This window comes from Cricetulus griseus, assembly GCF_003668045.3.
Source record: "Cricetulus griseus strain 17A/GY chromosome 1 unlocalized genomic scaffold, alternate assembly CriGri-PICRH-1.0 chr1_1, whole genome shotgun sequence".
Classification (NCBI taxonomy): domain Eukaryota; kingdom Metazoa; phylum Chordata; class Mammalia; order Rodentia; family Cricetidae; genus Cricetulus; species Cricetulus griseus.
The window spans coordinates 104,698,995-104,722,408 of record NW_023276807.1 but is presented as its reverse complement, the minus strand read 5'-3'; the positions used below and the strand labels follow the sequence as shown (position 1 = coordinate 104,722,408).

At 51.6% G+C, this 23,414-nt stretch overlaps 1 protein-coding gene across 3 annotated transcripts in view; it reads left to right on the top strand.

Annotated features, from left to right (window-relative positions):
• Positions 1-16,976: 16,976 nt before the first annotated feature.
• Htra3 (HtrA serine peptidase 3) overlaps positions 16,977-23,414 on the top strand; it is a 29,534-nt gene continuing 23,096 nt past the window's right edge. For all 3 annotated transcript variants that reach the window (XM_027387112.2, XM_027387111.2, XM_027387113.2), the window contains exon 1: positions 16,977-17,379. In XM_027387112.2, coding sequence (XP_027242913.1) covers positions 16,977-17,379 — 403 coding nt within the window. The remainder of the gene's footprint in view (positions 17,380-23,414) is intronic.

Sequence of the window (23,414 nt, the reverse complement as noted above, 5' to 3'; positions counted from 1 at the left end):
TGTGCCCACCTTGTCTCAAGTGAGGACTGAACACAGCAGGTGTTCGTAAGGCCTCCTGCTGGCTGTCTCACAGTGTGGTCTTGGCTAGTCACTTACCTCAGTCCTCTGTCACCTTGTCTATAAAAAGGTAAGTTGGCTATGGGAGTCCCTTGGCAGGACCTAAGGTGGCCTTGTTTCCCTCTCTGCTCTCTCATGTATCTGACACAAGCTTATCTTCACTCTCACAATACTGAACATGTCCTGAGAGGAGTTCAGGACATGATGGCCCCTATTGGCAGTGGGAGATGTAGGGACCCAGATTATCCATCGGCACAGTGGGTAGGAACAGAGCCTCAGTGCCAAGTACAGTGACTGCCCTCCCCTCAGGGATGCAGACCCTAAGGTCTGGAGAGCAGCCTGTAGACCTCTCCACACCTGATGGTGTAGGAGAGCCACAGGCCACAGGAGGAAGATTCTCCCTGCCCAGTGTCCCTTGGTCCAAGACTTGTCTGGCCTGCAGAGTGCTGTAGTCTGCTGCCTGGTACATGTGATGGCCTCATGGCCACACTCCCTGCTATTGCCTGCTCCCCTCTGGCCTCTGCTGTCACCTAGTCCCCAAGACCTTTGTGTCTCTCAAGTCTCCAGCCCAGGCAAGGTGATTGAGACAGTTTCTTTACTAAGCATAGACACCATGGCACAGCAAGGTTGAAAGTGACCTGCAATGTTCCAAGCCCTTCCATCAGTCATGTTTAAATGAGCGAAATTTCTCACTTTAATGACTTCTGGAGATAATGACAGTGTCAGAGTGTCCTGCAGCCCCCATGTATCCCAGAACACTATACTCTCCCCAAGTCTCCCTTTAAAACAGACACTGCAGGCAGAAACTGGGGTGTCCACTCCACATAACCTTGCTGAAAACCAAGGAGATTTGTCCACTTTTCAAAACCCTACTGAAACAGATGATCGGTCCTCCCTTCCTCCCCACCAGGGAGCAGCAGAGAACTTTCAGTACCAGGTCCTCCCCCACCCAAGCCCTTTGTCAGTTGCTGACAGTCCCAATCTCAGGTGGGCTGGGCCACAGCAGAAGTGGGGTACTGAAGATGAAAGGTACTGGTGACCCACTCTGAGCTCAGCCAGTCATCATGGTAACTAAGGACACTTGGCTGAGGTCATCACCTGCCTGTGGTTCAGCAAGGAGTTGTGCACAGCCTGGGGATCCTCAGATGCCAGCTGTCTTGGGGATGCAGGGCCTTTGGGAGTAATCTCTCTGACCCTAGGTTGGTCATCCCTGAAACAAAGTGACTGCCTGGGGGCTGAGGTGAGGCTTGGGTAGCAGGGTGCTCCCTGAGCTGGCCCTCCCACAGGGCTGTTTCCTATTACAATGCCTATGATCCCAGGATGCCCAACAGCCATGCTGCACCAAGGTGGAGTAACACTGGTCACTGTCTTAACCTCTCAGACCCTCTGTCACATCATCTGTAACCAAAGAAACCTAACTTTGAGTTTCTGCGAAGGGAGGAAGACAACATGGGCCCAGAGCAGCCTTCAGAATCCCTACTAAGGCAAGAGTGGATGGTGGAAGCTGGGATTCCACCTAGGCCTGGTATACTCTTTAGGGCTCTTTCATCAGCATGGGTCTGAGGAAGGATGCAGGAACCAGCAGGCCCATTTCCCATTGCCTAGATTTAAAAGGAGGCCCAGTGTCTGCCAAGTCTATCCAACTACCTTCCTTCATACATGGCCTGACTTTGAGGCCATGGGGCCCCACCCCAGCAGGGCTGTGTCCACTCTCTTGGGAGCACTCTCTTGTCCCTCTTTGTACCAGTTTTGTCCAAGGGCAGACAGATGCAGGTGTTGAGGGATCTGAGCAGGCATGAGGGCAGGATCACCAGGACCCTCTTTGTGACCTGGGCCAGAGCTTTGGGTGGCTTTAGTGTGTAAACGACATACACTCAGTCTTTCCTACCCATTGTGGCATCTTTTCAAAGCCAGTCCTCTTGACCAGACTCATGTTGACAGCCTCTGTGTCTTAGGGAGGCAGGAATTCTATGCTTATATCTGTAGAGAGCAGGGGAATTGGCTCCTGGAAGTCCAGGATGCCTCTATGACCCAGTCAGCAGGGTAAGAACATCTCTGTGGGGACCCATTAGCCTGGGAGGGGGGACTTCCAGATATGTCTGAGGACAGAGACAGGCTTGCCCTAGGAGGAGGGCAGTGGGTGTTGACTCCTCACCCATGTTTCCCTGTTCCCAGAACCTGCTAGTTCTCCTCACCTTTCCATCATGCCTGCCTCAGAGGGCTAGGAAAAGGACCATTGAGCAATGAACTCACTCTAGATGTCCATTTCTAGACCAGGAGCCAGCATAAAGGCTCGACCAGGCGGTCATCATTCAGTGATGACCGTGGGCACACCCATTCCTAGCATGGCCTGTACTGCAGCCAAGTGAGGCTGGACTAGTCCTGATTGCAGCAGTTCCCACTGGAGGTGGGGATTCCCTTCCCCATAGGGCATGGGGATCAGGGGCTGTGTGGGGACAGATGGAACAAACAGCAGAGAGGACTCAGTTCCATGTTGGCTCTCAGCCATCAACTGTAATGCAGCCACCTGAGCTGAGAGTCCTACCACTGCCAGCAAGCAGCATCAGAAAAACCCACTTAAGCCCAAGAGTGTGCAGTGTCCCTGGTGCATCACCCAGCAATGCCACTTTGGGAACCATGGCATCAATACACAGGCCTTTGGTGTATAGCGACATCCAATCCACATAGTTCTCAGCAAGTTAGCTTTCCCTGGGTCCTGGTCCATCTCAAGAACACTGAGGTTCATCTCAGACATGATCATAGGAACCATGGGAGGGTGTGAACCCTCGATGATTGTGCTCCTGTCACTTGTCTTTTATTGCAAAAAGTTTCAACAGAGAGGTTACCACAGGTGAGGCCAACATTCTACCCACCATTCATGCTCCCCATGAACAGCTCACACTCCTGGTCTTATGGACTCCTCCTTAGCATACATGACCCCATGTCAATAGCTCCTTCACAAGCTTGCCCTGACTAGCACCCCCCTGCCCCTTGTTGTTTAGTTTCTTCTCCCTTAACATCCCAAAAGCCACAGTCATAGGAGGTTGTCTGCACCCCATCCCCCTGGCACTTTCACTGTGATGCCATCAAGTACTACCTGTGATGGCCAGCACTGTCTGACTCATTCCTTGCAGAAGTGATCTGTGAAGAGGTCAGGAGGGCTCCCAGAGGCAGGAGGTTGAGTTGAAAGTCCCCAAGCTTCTGGAGCCCTGGCAGGAAATGATGCTAAGCCTCCGGGGAGGCTGTCTGGAGAATTCTCTGTGGGGCTTGTCTTCCTCCCAGAAGTCTGAAGGCTGCCCTCCAGGCCATAGGTCTGGGATACATCAACGTGATCTTTATTTCCTGAGAGGCTTAGAAGAGCCACCTGGGTTGGATTTCTGCCAGAGCAGAGCCCATACTCTGCTTGTGTCAACTATGTTTGACAACGGAACATTTCCAAATTCTGACCCCAAACTTCTCTGGTGGGCAGCTGGAGGTGCTGCACCATGGGGATGAGGGGTATTCCTCAGAACAGACCCTGGGAGCTGAGGCTAGGTGGGAGGTGGCTGGGAAAAGCAGAACATCCCAGCTTAGCTCCTGTGCCATGTGCCTGGCAAACCTGAGTAGCAGCACGTGGGATTGCAGAGGCCAGGGCTGTGTGGAGCACAGCAGCTCTGGGAGGCTCCAGCCACCTCTGCTGACAGTACCATTCCAGTCTCTGCATCCTTCCAGTCACACCAATGTCCAAATGTGTAGGGTGGGGTGTGTCTCCCTGTTCCTCACTCCAGCAAGGACACAGGAAGGCAGTCAGGGCCACTTGGATGACCCAGGCCATCACCCACCTAGGAGTCTGCCTTGTTCCAAAAACACTTGTTTGGTAAGGATCGTGTTTGCAAGGTAGTCATTGGTGCCTTGGCATCTCCAGGGTCACTATGGCTCTCTGGCTGGGTGACTCAAGCAGAGAGGAGGAAGGAGGATATTAAGGAATCCGGAAATGGGGTAAGGTAGAGGCAGAGAAGCTTGTCTGCAAGGTGAGGGGTGACTGATAGAAGGAGGGAAGGGGTGGACTGCATATCACAGTGGGGGTGGGGCATGGCTTGGAGGGGTCATTCCCCTTGCAGAGGCCATAGGGTTCTGTAAGCCCCAGGCACAGGCAGTGTCTGGAAACAGATTACCCTTTGGTAGATGCTTAGAGACATCCCTCTCTCTTCACCCCTGCACCTTGAGTTGCTGTGTATCCACCATCCCACATAGCGAAGATCCACAGAGTCATGGGGGTGCCACTGTGTACCCTGTGTACTCCCACGGTCTTCTTCCCTCCTCTGACATTTCATGGAGGGGCTCCTCTGGCCCTGAGTACCGCTGTACTCTTGGGAATGGCTGCATGGTACTGGATTCCTCAGCTCCCTCCTCTGAGACTTCGGAAAGACCTGGGGCACAACATTTCACTGGGTGGCTCTGAGGACACAGCCAAGCAGGGTTCCTTGCAAACAGCAGCTCTCAGCTCGCTCACTAAGGCACCAGCCCCTCCCTGATGGAATGAGGCCAACGTGGATGAGGGCATGATTGGAGTACACCCGAGACCCAAACAGATAGACAGGGAACCCAAAGGTTTCCTCTCAGGTCCTTTTCATGTGTTACCCACTCAGATGATGGGTACAGAAAGGAGGCATGAACTAAGTGCTCAAATGCTGCCTGAGAAGCCGTGTGGCAAACTCCTATGTTCCCTCCTAAACCCAGCTTTAATGTCCCATCTTCTGCAAAGCTTACTCCAACTGGCTCCAGAAGTTAGGGACTCACACATACAGTCTAAGTGCTCTCTACTTCTCAGGCAGTGTAAACACATATCTTTTTTAGCTCTGTGCAGTCAGCCTCATCAGTCCCTTCTACAGTGGGAATTCTCATCACATAGCTGCGGCTGCCCAGCCTTTGACTATGCAGTTCCCACCAGAGGGAACTGGCCCACCTCTTCTCACCAGCAGCTAATAATGGTTGGTGCACTGGGGAGTGACCAGCTTCTGATTCCCAAGCAGCATCCTCCTCTGCCCCTGAACATCTTCCTATAATCTGGATCATCTCAATAGTTGATCTGAGCTTTCAGGCTCCCAGGTCAGCTTCCTGCTACCTAAGATTGTTGCCAGTGGGAACAGTGTGTGTGTGTGTGTGTGTGTGTGTGTGTGTGTGTGTGTGTGTGTGTGTGTGTGTGTGTGTGTGGAGCAGTTATCTTCCTCCCTAATACTCCCCTCATTGCCCTATCCACCTAGGACTGCTTCTTTTCTCCATTTAAAAATCCACAGTGTTCTACTGTGGAGAAACCTGTCTTGCCTAATATAGCTGCTGTGATCTGTTCCGTGGTCTGTAAGGCTGACAAACAACAGGCTCTGTCTTCTGTCTGTGGGAAAATGGCAAGGCACGGTGGACAAGGCTTTTTATGTCCCACACCCTTCACCCTCTAGGCTTGCTCCAGTCTTAAGTACCCCTCCTGGTTGGTACCCTTGCCTTAGGGATCAGGATTTCAACAGATGACTTGGCGCTCTGCCCTTCAGTTCCATAACCAAGGTCTTCCATGTTGAACCATGATGTCAGGAACAATTCCTTCTGACCAGTCACGGTATCCACATGAACACCTGCCATTCTCTTTCCCTGACACACAGTCAGGAGGAGTCCATAAGGCTTCCCACAGTCACAAGCTCTCCAGGCTGGAGAGCACACCCTTGACTGTCTCTGGAATGACCAGACACTGCCTGTGGCCAGGCAGGTCACCTTCCTCTCTGACTCTTTGGTTACTCGGCTATGAACAGAAGTGTGTTCCAAAAGTATATGGTCCCCATTCCAAAAGTATCTGGTACTCTCTGGGGGCTCCAGGCCAGGACTAAGGTCACCATGTGTCATTGTGTAGCAGTCCAAGGAACAGTTCCCAGTCCATTTATACTGCTCAGTTTTAAGTCTGAGTTCCTGGTCTAGAGTAGTGCAGAGTGACTGAAGTGCTGGTGCCATGTGGAAGACATGAGGCCTTCCATGCAAACAAACAGCAGGACATGGGGCACAGAGAACACCGTGGACATCCTCCCTGGACCCCTGAGCCACAGAAGTTGAAGTTCAGTGAGGACTTAACATGCACTAGACATTTAGATGCTTCCCTGGCCACCCCAGATCACAAAGCCCCAGGACTCAGGATGTGACTGGGGGAGCCAGGAGTGAATAGATAGCAGGAGAAGCGGGCAGGGATTCCAGACTGTGCCAGTAACTCCTGGCTGACAATGAGTTTCAGGGCGTGCCTGTGGAGTGGGCTGCGAGGAGGGATTGATCAAGCCAGCTGCCAGAAGGGAAGGTTTGGAGAGTGAGCAAATACTGACTAGGGGTCACTGAGGGAGGATAAGAGTCACAATGACGGAGTAGCAGGAGTTCCTTGGCTTTCTGTCCTCTTCCCCTGCCCATGGTCTGAGTGCATGTCTGTCCAGCACCATGAATAGTAGTAAAGAGATAAAACGGCAAATGTCCTCTCAAGATAACGCTCAACATGACGATGATGCATCAAGAGGGCCCCTGCAGGAAGCAAACAGACTGTGAGAAATGAGAGGGCATAAGGATTTTATATTCAATGACTGGTGACACCCCCTTCTCAATTGCTCTAGTCAGGGAGCTTTCTACCTGTAGTTCTCTTGCTAGGCTCAACCTGGGAGAGCCTTGGACTGGGCTGCACAAATTCCAGGCAAACTTCCCCTGTCTCTACCCCAGGGTTCTAACTCCAGCCATGGACTTCTGCCTCAGGCTCTGCTGACCTGAGCCCCTTGGGGCATATACCTCCCCGCTCAGGTGCTCATGTCCTTCCGCCCACCAGGTGGCAGCCACCCAGACTCTATTGCCTGCTTGTCTTTGATTTCCCTGGGGTGGCTTCCATCTTCAAATCAGGACCACTTTGACTTTTTATCTTGAAATAGTTATAGATTTGCAAAACAGTTTAGAGAGGTCCTGCAAGCCCTTCTCCCAGCGTCCCTCCATACCTCATGCTACATAACCCAGTACAGTAGGGACACCAGGGGTTCCAGCCTTGTACTGCTGTTTGTGACTCCATGTTAGTTATCGTGTTCAGTAGATTCCTGTGGCTGCCACAGCTGAGAGGCATGTCTGGCAGTCATGTGCCTCCAGCCATCCCTGGCAGCCTTAGGTCTGTTGCCACCATTTCAAGTTATGCAGTGGATGAGATACAAGCTTCTCTCAAAGAATCCTTGCATGCACCCCAGGCTTGTGGGGGCCAGTGACGCTCTTCTTCCTCTTGACAACAGCCATGGTCTGTGGCTTGCTGGGGACAGACCATAGCTGCTTCAGCATTAGTTTGGCACAATAGGCAAAACTTCAGTGGTTACAAATGAATGTGCTGTGGGTTATCCTGTCCCAGCTGTCATGTGGACAAGCAATGGCTGGGATTCAACAAACAGGTTAGCAAAGGTTGCATCATTTTTATATTCTCTAAAAGGATTTTGTTTGTTATTGTGATTGTGCATGCATGTTTGCATGTGTGTCTGTGTCTGTGTGTCTGTGTGTGTACATGTGTGTGGAGGTCAGAGGTTGCTGCCAAGTGTCTCTTTGGTCACTCACTTTATTTACTAAGTCAGAACCTCTTACGTGGACCCAGAACTCACTGACTGGGTTAGTTTTGCTCCAGGCACCCCCTGTCTCCACATCAGGAGCACTGGGATTGCAGGTAGCCACCAGGCCTCTCTGACTTCTTATGTCGGTGCTGGGGCTCCACACTCCAGCCCTCACACTTGCTCGACAAGACTTTATCCACCGGTCCATCTCCCAGATGCTCCTGTGAGGGTTTTGACAAAACCCAAAATGAGAAGAAAAACAAAACCGGTCCTTGCTTTTAGATGACGCTAAATGTATTTTTGTTCCTTGTGTCGCTAGCTCTGAATCATCCAACTTCTGTAAAATAAATATGCATTTTGTACTATATGTTTTAAAATCAGAAAGAAGCAGTTCTCTAAAAAGCACGTGATAAGATTGGAGGATTCTCAGGGAATCAAGCTGTTTAAAAGACTAAGACATTGTCTGTCAGTCAATCCACAAACACTCACACACAGCATCCTGTAGGACCCCTCCCTGACCCTCCTGCAGGACCCCTTCATTGACTTCTCCTATTGGACTCTCTCCCTAGACCCTTCCAAGATAAAATATCCCCTTCCCTAGTCCTCCACTGGGTGTAAAACCTCCTTCCCCCTTTTGCAAAGGGCTGACATTGCCCTAGAGAGCAGCTCTGTCCCTGAGGAAGGATGACATCATCACAAAGGTATTTCCTGAGCACATGGGGACGTCTGGATAAGCCAGTGTCCCTGAGATGACAGGGGCAGAGATGGGAAGCCCTATCCTATCCTCAACTCTGGGGAGGCTGGCTTCATCTCCCACTGCACAGTTGAGGTGACAGCAGCTTGGATGGTGGCATCATTTGTTTTGATAATCACAGCTTGGGGGTGATGTGGCTGTAACTTGGAGGGGTATGTGAGCTCAGGTGTAGGACACCTTACAAAGTTGACAACTCTGAATGTAGACCAGAAAACATGTCCTTATTTATCCTGAGTGTATACAGTGGTGCTCAATAAATGTTTTCCAGGGAATGCATGTTGTCTGACTCTGTTATCAGCCACCTGCCCCAAGACAGGGAGATTCTGGGGGTCATGGCAGAAGGAGCCAGGGCCAGGTTATGACACCCATGAAGCCAGAGCGAGCAGTAGTTAGTGTTCTGAGCCCTGAGGCCCTAACCTCAGAGTTGAGCTCCAATCCTGTGATTTGGGTCATGTCAGATCATCTCAGCATCTTAGATTCTCAATCTGAACAGTGATTGGGCTGGCTTGTGGGCATTGCACAAGCTTCTCAGAGCAGGGTGATCAACAAGATAACAGGTTTCCTCCTATACTCTCAATGACTTGAGACGCTCCCTCCCACTATCTCTCTGAACAGGTGCCCTGGTGTGTGTGTGTGTGTATATGGGAGGGGGTGGGTAAGCTCAGGCAGCTATGTGACCTCTCTCACTGTCCCCATGGCTGACCATTCTGCATCTTCACAGAGACAGCTACTGTGTGCTGTGATCCTCCCTGACTGTGAGGAAAAGGGTCAACTGAGAGGAGAGCCCAAGAGCCACAGCGGAGCTGTAGGCCAGCCTGTCTTTCCCATGGTTCTGTGAAGTGATTTCCAGTGAGTGGCTGAAGGTGTGTCCTGGATCACAGTCAACTTCCACAACAGCCATTGTGCAAACAAGTCCAAAGAGGCACATTGATGCTTAGGGTCCCTAGTGCCCTTCTTCCCACCACATCCCAGCTAGAGAAGTCTCTGCCTGCCCACTGTCCTGAAGGCTAAGAGCCCTGGCAGCCAGTGTTGGGTTTCTCCCAATTTGATGGGGGTCACATAAGAAGCTCTCTTCTTTGGCCCTGTGTCATCACCCCTCCTGTTCCTTCTCCACACCCCATAGCACTCAGAGCAGCAAGCAGGGAGTAAAGCCAATGTTCTCCACAACAGCTCCCAGATGCCACAGTGAGAGGAGCCAGCTCATTCTGTACTCAGACCCCAGATCTTCTCCCTTCACCCCTCTCAGGCACAGCCACCCTACCTGACACAGAAGAGGCTCAGACAAGCCACAGGGCCATGTGTCATGAGTTCTGAGAATCACCAGGGGTGGGAACGTGCCATTGGAGGGAGGGTTGCAAATACAAACAAGTATGACAAGGGTTCACTGACAGTGGGCCTGTGATGGCTAGAACAGTGCTGGTCATACTTGGCTTGACTTCTTCTAGGGAGTCCTGGACCCTGTGGGTCCAGAGGTAAGGCCTGTTCCAATTTAGGGAGTCACTGCCAAGTTCAAACACATAAAGCTGGAGAAAAGTCCCAAGTAAGAACAGTGAAGAAGGCATCATGCAAAAGCAAAGGCCCTGGAGCTAGGGACAACAGAGATCACTGGAGGACCCTCATGGAGACAGGAAGTAGAGACTAGGTCCAGGGGAGCCATATCAGACAGGGACAGACTTGAGCTAAGGTTCCCAGAAGGCTTCAGCCCTTGTTCACAGCATGAGCCAGTCATGGGGACCTCAGTCTCGGTTTGTGGGAAGGGGATGCCTCAGAGATGAAGTCACTCGCTGCCAGTGCTGTGTCTGCACATAGTTACCGTGAGGGCCCTGTGGTGACCCCAGTCAGAGCCCGGCGGCAAGGGGCCCTCTCTGACAGAGCAGCCACATTAGATGTGTGGCTGGAACTTCCTGCCCACTGAACAGGAAAATTACAGGCCAAGGCTGACAGGGGCCTCACACTCTGCTGCTGCCAGCACAGTCTGCTGGTGGGAGCAGTTGCCCCTTGTGTCACAGTCTATGGAGTTTGTCATTGACCACATCATGCTGGGGCACATAAGGTCAATGGGGCACTGGGTCTGAAACTCCAAGTGCCACCAAGGTGTCCCTGGGGATGACAGTGGTAGGGGCACTTCTGTGACTACCCTGAGTGCTTATCCCTGCTTTCCCAGGGAGCATGTGAACTTGGTTGTCTGATCATATACACATAGGCTCACTCTCCAGCCCCAGCCACCATACAAGTTTGACATCATGCTGGAGTGCCTTGCCAGCTCTGCCTCCCCACACCTGGCCTAGCCCCACATTCATCCTCAGAGCTCTCTCAACATGTCCCTGTCACCCTCTTCAAGAAGTAGGCATTAAGCCATACTCCATGTTTAGAATGGGACTGTCCACCTTACCCCCCCCCCCACCAAAACCCTGTCTTGGCCTGGGAAAATAATCCTGCAGTCACTTGAGACAGCCCTGCCCAACTCTTGGCTCTTGAGCAGGAGTGTGAGTCCTGGAAGCCAACTTGGCCCTCCACTGACCCTCAGTGAAGCAGAAGGCTGCACCTCTTCGATCCTCAATTCCCTATGTTCAGGCTTCATGTATCTGGCCCACAGGATGAAGCATGCAGGGCAGGCAAGAGGGAGGTCGAGCTTGTTCCCCTTCCCCAGAGAGGAGCCCCTGCTGACACAAGCAGTGCTCTGTCCTCTGAGTGACTGTGCACAGAGGCCTCAGTTATAGTGAGCTCTACCCAGTCTGGACTCTCACTTCAGCTCCTGGCTCCATAGAAGCAGGCCTGAGTTGGACTTTGACCATTGTCTCTGGGCGTGTGAGAGGCCACCCTGCTCTTAGGATGCATGCTGGAAGACAGCAGGGCAGAAGAAGGAAGAGTTTACAAGTTCACTAGAGACAAGCTGAAAATAGCATGTGTGAAGGAGGGGCAAGGGTGAGAGAGAGAGGTCAGAGATGACTTAATCCACATTCTGACATTGTAGCCGAACATCTGAGAGCGGCTAATAAAATATTCCTCTCTTTTAGTAAAGAGAGGAATATTTGGTTCACAGTTTTGGAGTCTAGAACTTCTAAAGTGTGGCAGTGGTGTTTGATGGTGTCTGCTGAGGCCTTGGGCTATGTAGTGACGTGGTGAGACAGAGCAAACTACTTTCTCAGGACTCTTGTCCATTTGGAAGGCCACTAATGCTGTCCAAGGGTCCTATCCCCATGGCGGTATTTATTCCCAGTCACCTCTCAAAGGCCCAGCCTCCTCATCCAATCTGAAGTTTCCAACTTGTGAAGTTAAGGAGGGTAGTCAGAACGTTGCAAAAGGACCAAGTGAATGCAATAATGTGCTGACTGTGGGATGCTCAGCACAGGGTCATCTTTCTTTGGGTTATCAATCCAACTTTTGTGAAACTCTACAATTATCTGAGAATGAAAATCCCAGAACACAGTGGCATCACTGGGAAAGGTGCAATGGGTGGGGGGTAGGAGTTTGCATGCAGCCTTCGGATGTGTCAGAGAAGGTGAGGTGGGCTGGGGAGGGGACAGCCACATACCATGGCCCTCACCAGCTCTCCCATCCCAGGAGGAGCAGTGGTGTGAAGAGCAGGTGTGGGAGAGGTCAGGGTTGAGGCAGAAGGGTCTGGGGAAAGATGAGTCTCTGGAATATACCAAGGAATCAGAGGACAGAGGTGGGTATGTGTTCAGAATGGAGAGAGGAGGAGGTCCATGAGCTGGCCAAGCGGCTCTCTGGGCTTCTGTTTCCTCTCCGAGGGCATCTGCAGTCCCGTATTCTTGAGGTACTGTCCACAATTGGCAGATATGGGAGCAAGTGCAGTGTCCATCAGCAGGCAGGTAAAGCAGATGTGGTGTGTGCACACAGTGGAATATTATTCAGCCCCAAAGGGGAAAACCTGTCATAAGTAACAACACAGAGGAACCCAGACAACTGAGCACTGAAAGATAAGCTGGGCACAGGAGGGCAAAGGTGGTTTGATGTCACTCACAGGGGATCTAAGAAAGCTGATGTCACTGCAGCAGAGAACAGGGCCTAGGGATAGGGAGACAGGGAACAAAGCACTGCTGGTCAAGGACCCAATGCCTGTGTTAACCACACCTATCTACAAATATGAAGAGACATCTCTCCCAGACAGAGACACAAGTGGCCAAAAACATACAGAAGACACATGGTATTGTCCACTCCCTGGAAAACATAAATCAAAAACCACGAGGAGACCACCACACGTCATAGCTACTAGAATGGCAACAAAAGTTTTTCGTTTTGTCTTTTTTTGTTTTAATGGAAAATACTGAGTTGTTGAGGGTTTGGGGTAAATGGAGCTTCACGGTTTTGGGTGGAAAATGATGCAGATGTGGGAAAGCCTGGTGTTCCTTAAATGGACAAGCACGACACTACTCCATGGCTTAGTCATTGTGCTCTTAGGAATACTCTCAGGAGAATCCAGACCACGTAGGACTCCATACAGGAATGTTCAGGGCAGCATTTTTTTCCCATGATTACTGAAAAGTGAGGGGAAAAATCCATGTGTTGGCAGAAGAATGTACAAACGTGTGTGGTCTAGTCGTGCCCTGGAATAGTGTTCAGCCATGCAAAGGAATAGAGAAGAACTGACTCATGCTGCCTGCAGATGAACCTGGACTCATGATGCTGAGGGAGAGGAGGCAGACAGAAGACCCCAGGTCACACAACCCTATTCAAGTGGAAACAGAGCAGCTAACTCACAGGGATGAAAACAGTCTAAACTAATTGTAATGGTAGTTGTATATTTCTATGACCACATTACAAATGACCAGCCACACTCTTTAAAAGGGGAGTTGTGTATGCAAGTAGGTGGATGTATACCAAGGGTCAAATGCTTAACCAGGAATGGGGTAAGAGGAACGGGGGAAAGGACGGGTGGAGCAGGATGGGGTGAGAAGAATGAGGGAGAGGATGGATGGGGAGAGTTAACCAAAACTAAGGAGATACGAGAAATCCATATGGAAGCCCACTACTTTGAAAACTCATCTTAAAAAATATTTTAAATAAATTTGAATGTGGTTACCCTGCATAGGTAGACAATGGTGCTCCTAGAAGACACAGATTATTAAATGAAAATCTCTGTGACAGATGTGGGATACCTCCCTATGAGTTATTAGTCAGGGAGGCCCCAGAAACACAACAGCATGAGCTATTGCCATTGTTCTTGGCTTCCCTTATTGCTGGAGACACCACACACTTTGGGTGGAATGCTACAGGGTACTGTGCAGGCTGCTGGGGAGAAGAGACAATAATGGTCTTACCCTGCAACCACCCCTTCATGCAGCAATACCAACCTGCCTGACAAGGTGTGCGCCTAGAGGTGCAATAGTGACACTACTGTTATGAGAGTTACCAGCTGTGTCTAATTGAATCTGAAGCCTGTTCCATTAAGAGGGAATTCATGCCTGATACTGTAAACTTGATCAAAGTCCATGGCTGAGGCATTCATAGACCCTAGGTTGTTTTGATGAATGGACATATTCTAATACTGCCTTCTAAATATTTATGTTTATGACCATAGCTTACTGTGGCTCTCACCCTTAACCACAGAAGCTTCTTTCTTTTTGCAGTGGGCAGCAGTTCATACAGAGACTCAAAGTAATGAACCAGCCTGCCTCTGTCTTAGGTTTGAAATCCATCTTATAGTAAAGACAAACCAGGCACAATTCTATTTATGATTAAACTTCTGTGTCTCAGGAATTGGGTTATGCCCTACATGTAACCTTCTCTGCAAATGATTGTGTACTGCTTGTTCCAGGAAACAGCAACCATGTCTTTGTTTTAAAAAGTTATAATGACTATCTTACCTTTGTTTCAAAAGGTTGATATGACTAACTTGTTACATTCTGCTTCTGTAACCCCACCTATTTTGCCTGCCACCCCCCTATTTTGGAAACTCCATATCCTTGAGTTATAAAAACCATGTCTTCCTCGTGTCCAGTACTGACCTCTTGAGCCCTACCTTAGGGGCAGGCAGCCCATGTACATGAATAAAAATTTGCTTCAATTAATTGCTTGCTTTAATTAATTCGGTCATGATGATTTGAATTGATGGTCTTTCTCCTCACATCTTTGGGATTAGCAGTATCCTTCTTGGGTTCCTAGGAACAGCTAGAGGCTGCTCCTGCCCTTCTCAGCACCCCCATGAGGGAGTTCCCAAAGGAGGGGCTGTAGACAGTGCTTTATATCATCACCCAAGCAGGGCCCACCCTGTGAGTCACCAACTAACTTGGGCTGAGGATCCTTATCACATGCCAGGTGTGGCCAGGGATGATCTTTGAGGTCCCCCAAACCATGTAAGCTGTGACCTCATCTGATGACATCTGGGTTGCAGCAAGGGTCAGGCATAAGGGTCTGGTAGGCCCAGTTTGGCTCTGTTATTCTGCTATGGCTTAGCAGGAGGGACAATCTGTGGTGCCCAGAAGTGACACAGACCCGGGTTCAGCCTGGTTACAACCAGCTCCACACTATTTCATGGTGAAGAATTTACAGTGTATTGGGGAGGGGAAACAAAGGTTGATGGGGCTGTACGGATCAACCAGCCACCTACCATGATTCAAGAGAGGGTAGCAGCCAGTCCAGAGCCCACTCACACTGGTGGATAACAAAGGTTGCCAAATGCCTTGTGCCTCCATCTGTCCTGAGAGTAGGAGGGGCTGACCCTTCCCTGGTGGACCATGCAGGAGATGCCAGGACCTTGGAGGTCAGAGGCCTGGGTGTCACTCAGACTCCAGAGACAGACCCAAGGTGTCCCTGAGGCTGAATGGGTTGTAAAGGGCTAAGACAGCAGGGGGAGCCACTGTCCTGCCTTTGCTGAACTCCCTGGAAGCTTCCAGAAGAACAAAGACAGGGCCTGGAACTACCTCCCTCTTAGAAGAGAAGCTAGCTACGGCTGTGTTTACCCTTTAACTCTAAGCCTCAGTTTCTCTTCTACCCAGGGACTAAAGTGCTGTACACAGCCATGGTAAGGGTAAGCCCAGGTGACCATTGAGGATGATGCGATCTAGAGAGGAAAAGTTGGACTTGAGACTTCAGACAAAATGGATATGAGTGCAGCCCACTGTCTTTCCCAGCCTCACTCTGAGGCCCCTGATACCCACCTCTCAGGCAGGAGGGCACATGGAACCAAATAACACATGTGGAACAGCCTGCCAAGCAGCAGCCAGGACCACTTATACACTGTAGAATGTCCAGTCCAGGAACCTGAGACTCCGTTTCCCCATCTGCACACAAAAGTCTGGAGCAAGGCCTGGTCTACCCCTTTGTGAAGAGACAGCAACCCCCTCCCTGCAAACAGGTAAGAGCTCACAATTGGAGCCCCATCTCCTCTCCCCAAACCATTCAGTCTGCTTCCTGGCCATTGGGCCTTGCATAGGCCTTTAAAACATAAGAGTTCCCAGGAACTGACTGATCCTTACCCTATCTCCCCAGCTCACCCATAGAAGCAGAGGTGTTGCCATGCCACACCACACACCATACCACACGCTCCAGTGCTGCTGGGCAACTCCAAGCAGAAAACAGCTTCCTGCCAGGCCCCTCTGCTTTGCTTTCTTTCTCTTCTGTGTTACAGACCAGGATACTAGTTTTCTAGACCCTAGAGCTGTGTATTCAATCTAGGATCACCAACTGGGGAAGTGGGGGTCCGGGGGGGGGGTGTCTGTTGGGTATTCTGACTCAACTGCCAGCAACTTGACATCCCTGTCACCAGTGACCCTGCTGCCTGGCCTGGGTCTGAAGTAGCTTTTGGTGAATGCACAAGGAGATGTGGGGGAGGGAGAGCTGAGGCAGGGTGAGCTGAGGTGGGGTGCTTCCTGCTCCTGCACTGCCTGGTACCTTGGCACTTCCAACAACCCTGAGGTGGGAGGTGCTCAGTCCTTCTTGTAGGAGAAGAAACTGAGGTACACCAGGCAGCAACCAGAGTTCTAGATCTGGGAGAGCACAGAATAGACCCCTAATAGAAGGCAGATGGGCTCCCTCCCTAGCTGGGGGCACACCCTCCAGCTGAAAATGGGAGGAGGGGGCACCCAGCTGCTTCCTAAGTATCTGCTCCAATGTCCCCAGAGGGAGTGATATGGAGCAGGAGTGGGTCTGGGTTTGGGGACTTGCTGAGCTCTCCCTCTCAGAAGGGTAGAGGAGGGGCACCTCTATGGAGGAAATCTAGGGACAGAATTTGGACTTGTTATGTGTCTAGGGTTGTGGTAAGGCCCCTGGCTAGGATTGAGGTACTCCGTGGCAGCTCCCCTTCTCCAAGCTCTCACATGGCCTCGCAGACCTGTCACCCAAAGCGCATCCCCCACCAGGCAGGCCGGGAGGAGAAGAGCCGGGTGGGCCCCCACCAGCCGGGGCGGGGTCCCGTGGGGCCGGGGCGGGGCTGACGGCGGGCAGGGCCGCCCCTTCTAGCGAGGGCGGCCTTCGAGGGCGGCCTTGGCTTTTAAACGCCTGCGGACAGACGGTCGGCAAAGGAGAGGCCCCCGGTCAGTCCCCACACCATGTCCTTGCGCTCCCGGTCAGAGTGCGCTTGAACCGGCCAGGCCTCGGTGTCCCCGCGGGTCTCGCGCTGCCGCCTCTTTACGATGCAGGCGCGTGCGCTGCTTCCCACCGCGCTGGCCACGCTGGCCACGCTGGCTGTGCTGGCGCTGGCCCGGGAGCCCCCGACGGCGCCGTGCCCTGCGCGCTGCGACGTGTCTCGCTGTCCGAGCCCGCGCTGCCCCGGGGGCTATGTTCCTGACCTCTGCAATTGCTGCCTGGTGTGCGCTGCCAGCGAGGGCGAGCCTTGCGGTCGCCCATTGGACTCACCGTGTGGAGACAGTCTAGAGTGCGTGCGCGGTGTTTGCCGCTGCCGTTGGACCCACGCAGTGTGTGGCACGGATGGGCACACCTATGCCGACGTGTGCGCGCTGCAGGCTGCCAGCCGCCGTGCCCTGCAGATCTCCGGGACGCCGGTGCGCCAGCTGCAGAAGGGCGCCTGTCCTTCGGGTAAGCTCCACCAAGAATCCAAAGGCTTGTCCTGAGGAAACCGAGGCCCAAAGGGATTCTGCCCGCTCCAGGAGTACCATTACGCAGCCTGTTAGTAACAGTTGAGACAACCCTCTAGCCTTCTATATGGAGAAACTGAGGCCCAAGTGGTAAATGCTTTTCCCAAAGCCACAGAACAAGTTAGAATTGAAACCTAGTATGGCAGCCTGGTAGGGTCTGGTGGGCTGTGGGGGCTCTCTGACCCAGCCACTCTCCTGTTTTTTAGAGTCCTGTAATGGTTTAGACGAGAACGAATGGCGAGCAGTCTCTTCTGGTCTATCTTGAATTTCTGCTCTTCGGGATTTCTTTTCTTCTGTCTGTAGCTAGGTGGTCTTTGGAGGGCAGTTTGGGGCTACAGCCAGTGTGTTAACGTTCAGGCTCAAGTGTACAGGGGGGCAATCCTAGAACAGCCTCCACTGCTTGGCAGGTGCTACATCCAGGAAACTGTCAGAAAACCCTGCCAATCTTCTTCTTGCCTGGAGCATTGTTTAGGACGCCAAGCTTTGCTCTTGGTGTGATAGGGACTCAGTGGCTGTTCCTCAACGCAGCTCAGCCAGACCAAAGCTCATGTGGAATAAGACCCCTATGTGTCTTTTGCCTGAGGTGTTCTGCTGGTACTCAGAGGACACCTAGGAAGCAGGCAGAGGGTCACCTAAGCCATCTCTGGGAGAACAATGCTGCATTTTCTCTGTGCTGTGTGGAAGGCTTCCTGGAAAGTCACATTGGCATGAACAGATCTGTGTGGGCTTGGCTGTGTGCACTTGACACATTGGAAAGTGTAGGTAGCTCAGAGCCAGGTAGGACTGGGACTTGGTGACTGTAAGTATCGTGCCAGAGGCTGGCTTTGCCCTGTCAGACAGAGCTGTGTAGCTTTCTGAACACTAAGAGCCTGTGCCCCCAAAAGGCCAGGAAGCTGAACATTCTCCTGGGGAGAAGGTGTATAAGCTTGGAGGGGCTCTAGACAACCAGAGGGCATCGAACGAGTGGCAGGCACTGCCCTTTCCTGGTGAACACCTACCTTCTCCCTAGGCTGGGTGACCACAGGTGCGCAGGCTGGAAAATGTCATGTAGGATTGCATGGATCACATGGCTAAGCCATTTCAGGAGAGTTGGGAGGAGGATGTCCTTATCTGTTTTATGGTATTACAATGAAGTACAGGAGACTAGGCAGGTTATCATGAACACACATTCATGTCTCATAGTCTGGGACCTGGAAGTCCATGATTGAGGCCCAACTGGACTCAGCAGTGTGGTGAGAGCCCTGATCCCTTAAGGGGAGGCTGCTGTGCACTCAAATGCCATGGTGGGGCAGAAGGTAAGCAGGTGGCATGGGTGAGAGACCCAAAGGGTATAGTACCTTTTACAATGACCTTAGTCCCTATTCATAAGTGGAAGGATCTTATAGGGTATACACCTAAATTTTGAAGGGACTGTATGTTGGTATGGGTGGGGTCACAGGTCACATGAGGGACAGCAGTCCGAGCTATCTTTGTCTGGGCAATTGTAATAAACTATATGGACACCCAGGATGTGCTGGGTGCTGGTTTTATGTGCCCATCTTGGGCTTTGCTGTCTGAGATGCAGAGGGTTCAGGGTAGCCAGGCACCTGGCCTCCTCTGATATTCTGCTGTCATCTTGGTTGTATTTGGCATGCTTTTCCCCTGCTCCCCCATGTGGCAGATGCTATTAGCATTAAGCTTTGGGTAGAGATGGACAGGGATGGAGGTGGATCTTCTTTACAGACTGAGCCATTTATGAAAAATCCTTCCTGTGCCTGGCTGTCCCTTAATTGGTAACAATGTATGGCACAAAGCAGACCTTGTTAGTGCACTTGAGACTTCTAGACCCTGGAGGGCACAGAGCAAGGAGAGAGGAGAAAGTCAGCCTAAGGATCAGGCAGGTATCCATCACTAAGAATGGTGTTGGCAGGACCCTAGGCTTCATAGACCCACTGTCCTTAGTTACGCTGCTTCATTGTATTCTGGGTTCTCATCCATAAATGATCTGATGACAAGTCTGGGAGAGACCCATGCAAGGAATATTTAGCCCCAGGGCAGTGCAAACTGGGCACCAGTGTTACTTCCTGTGCTGGGTGCACTATTGCTGCTAAGCAACGAGGCCCCTAGGAGAGGTGCTGAGTTGGAACAGTGAACAGGAATCTCCTAGCAAAGAAGGGGAGGATGGAGAAGCCTGGGCGGATCAGGGACCAAGATCTGGTCTAGAGCACTGGCCACCACCAAAGCTCAAGGTGCCAAGGAGTTGGCAGGAGCTGACGACAGAGAGGGAGGGCACATTACTAGGGATGTTAACAAGCCAGGCTCTACCACCCATCCTCAAAGGGCCAACTAAAGCAATGTAACCACGATGGGAAGAAGAGAAAAAAGGCCCAAGTCCATCAAGGGCCTGACACGAAATTTAGCTTTAAATAGAGGGACAGAAGTATATACAACCAAGCAGTTCCCACCCATCCTTGACCCATCATTGTCTCTGCTCCAATCTCTCCTGCAAGGTGGTCTGATGCATCCCTCTCACTGGCTGCAGCCTTCTCCTCCCAGCTTGGAATTCTTGGGGAAATTCCAATTTCTCAGGGCCCATTGTCTCAGTAGTCTGATAGTCAGAGGGGAGGGCCAAGTGTCCTTCAAAACATCTTAATTCCAGTCAGGATGGTTACAGCTAGACAGGGCTAGTGACCTTGAGCCTGACATCTGTCCATTGCCCACTTGGACCCGGATGGTCCAGGTTGCTGCTTACTCCAGGGTCATCATTTGCATAGGCTTCTAGGCTGCTATCTCTGGCTGCAGGGAATCCTCACATACAAGTGCCAGGCTTGCTCCATGCAGATGGAGATTGGCTCAGGCAGCCTCCCAGCTCAGCTGACAACACCGCCCCAGGACATTAATGTCTCAGCCTCCCTCACCACTGCACCTGTCATCGCCTCCTGTCCACTGTGAGTGTGGTCACTAACCAGCCTGACCACAAACCACAGTGTCTAGATGCCCTGGGCTCATGAGTGTCTGGGGGGGGTGCAGGGAGAGCTAGTGAGCCCCACTTGAGGGTGATATCTGAGAGGGGGGCTCCTGTGGCATTGGGGTCTCAGAACAGATTGGGTAGCAGAGGGAGACTAAGCCACCACTGGCTTCTGCTGGCTTCCACCTTCTTTATCATCCTGTATCACTTTACCTGGCAGACTGGTCAGTCTGTACTGAATGTTATCAGCAAGACCTCTTCTAACACCCTCCCCTGACTTACCTGGACTCTCAGGCCCTGTGTCTGCCAACACACACACACACACACACACACACACACACACACACACACACACATCCACTGCCATCTTCTGTGACCTTCTCATCCTCTGGCCACCTTACTTTTTCCCCTCCCTTCTCCCTCAGGGTCTTTGCACATGTTCTGCCCACTACCCACAGTTCCCTCCCTCATCCTCACCTAGTAGGGTTCCTCTTCCTGGGCTTTGATGTCCCACCACCCTGAGCAACCTTCCCTGTCACTGTACTAGGCCTATACTACCTGTCCATTGACCCGTCTGTTCTTTCTGCTTCTTGCTCACTCTGGGCCTCATGGTAGAGGTGGGTCTAGCACCTGATTACATGCAGTGGGTGTTGTTATATGAATGCCTGAGCCCATGGATCCCTGTAGCTCTCCTGGTCCCTGTTAGATTGCTCCAATGGAAGAGATGGGAGCTGCCTACCTGCATGTTAGAAAAGCATTCCCATGAGAAGGGTCCTTTTGCTAGGATGACCAGCACTCAGGGATCTATTTGCAGGTGGTTGCCTGCTGTATTCCTGGAGTCTATGTCCCACAGCCCCTTTGTGACAGTAGATACCTACCTGTTTCTGGAACTTGGAACTGGGTGGGGCCTTGTGGAAGTTCCCACACAGATTTAATAGGCAGCTTTTAGTGTGCAAAGCCCTGCTGGCCTGTCGCAGCCTGTTTATGTAAGAGCTTTGGTTGGCTTTTGTGTTCAGTCTTCTTAGCAGCTTCTAGGGTCTTGGAGTTCAGCATTTGACACTACCCAGGCAAGATGAAGTGTCCTCTATCTGCCCCTCTGCCTGCTGGGACAGAAGAACTGGACAGCAGTACAGCTGTTGGTGAGGACTGGCAGGGTTTTTAGTGGCTTCATACATTTATTTGATGATGGATAGGACTGTGTGTCATGATCAGTTACAAGGAGGAACTCTGTGACCTGAGTCCAGAAGCACTGTCAAACCCAAGTCCCTTTCTTCATGTACCTTCCGGACATGCAGAGGTGGCCCTGCAGAGGATTGTGTGGGGATAATGATGCCTAGACAGAGTGACAGTCACCATGCTTGCCTGCCTGCTGACCCTGGTGTCCTATACCACCAAGAGTCTGTGTGTGCTCACTGGCCTATAGGAGCTCTCTAGACACAGTGAGGCAGGTGGCCTCCTTGACCTTCACTGTAGGCAGCAAACCTGTGCAGATGTCACAGCGGGCTGGACAGGACATCTACAGCCTGGTGCTTTGGGGGAGGTGGCTACCATGGTGAACTCCTAGCTTCAGGTGTCTCAGACTCCTGCCATAACTTCTGAAGCCTTGAACTCATGATGGGGATAATGTTACAAGGACAGGTTGCAATGCTGTAGTGTGCCACCCTAGGGCTCTCAACAAGCCATGGTCCCCCTTGTACAGTTGGAAGCTTCATATCAGTCCCAGTCCTCCCTCTCCAAGCCCCACTGTCCTTAGAAAGACCACCAAAAGTCCAGGATCTTCCCACAAAGCTCAAGACCATAGCCACAGTGTATTTAAGCTCTGGTCCCTAGACCTGCTGTATGATTTCTCCTCTTCTCTTCCCTGCCTCACTTCTGGGGGCTTCAGAGTCACTTGAGAGTGCTTGGCTCATTAAATCTGGAATTTTTATTTGGCTTGATTTGGCTTACTGTGTCTGTGGAGAAACCTAATATTGGAGTTCAGAAAACCTATCACCTCTGACTCCCTATTGCTGGTCTGACATACCATGGTCATTGAGCCCCTTGAGGAGGTGGCTACCCTGCAGGACATTGGTGAGGAGGTGACTAAGTTATGAGTAACAGAATGCAGTCACAAGCCCCTGTTCTTGGGGCTGTGGAAGCATGACCAGGCAGACATGTATGCCTCAACTACAAGTTGTATCTGTTTATCTGTGGTGCCAGTGTGGCCTGCAGGCCACACACTCCTCCAGTAGAGGCTCTGTCAACTCAGTAGCCTCACCTCCTATCCCAGCTCCAGTCTTGGGCTCTTTCTCCCAGTGTCACTTGCCTTTGCACACATAGTCCCTTTGCCAGGTGTGCCGATTCCCCATTCCTCAAGACCCAGGCCAACAGGGCACCTACCCTAAGGTCACACTTGTACCCTCTCTAGAGTAGTGGTTCTCAACCTTCCTAATGCTCTGACCTTTTAATACAGTTCCTCATGTTGTGGTGACTCCCAACCATATTATTTCATTGCTACTTCATAACTGTAATTTTGCTACTGTGATGAATCCTTATGTAAATATCTGATATGCAAGCCAATTGTGACCCACAGGTTGAGAACCACTGCTCTAGAGTATCCTCAGTGCTTGAGTATTCAGGCTGGGCTGGCCATGGAAGTGAGCATCAAGAATGGAGCACACAGCCCCACAGCTTCAGCCCTGTTGCAGATTTCTTGCCCGGAGAGCCAATAAGTTCACTGTTTTTCCTCCTCCTAAAAGCTTGCCTGTTCCTAGGTGACCCATGTCCCCTGGCCACAAACATCAGCTTAAGATCTCTCTGTGGTTCCCAGGGAGTCATACTGCTGTCTGCAGCCCTCAGTCAGACCCAGGTCCTGCCTAGGAAATGGAAGATGGGAAAGCAGCTGCCCAGCTTGGAGCACACATACCACACACCACCTCTTCCTCACTGCCACAGCCCAGGGCACTGGCCCAGGTGCAGGGTATCAAGCACAGCACACCAGGTATAAGGCTCTAGACCCAGAGTCAGCCTCACTGAGCTCTCCAATGTGG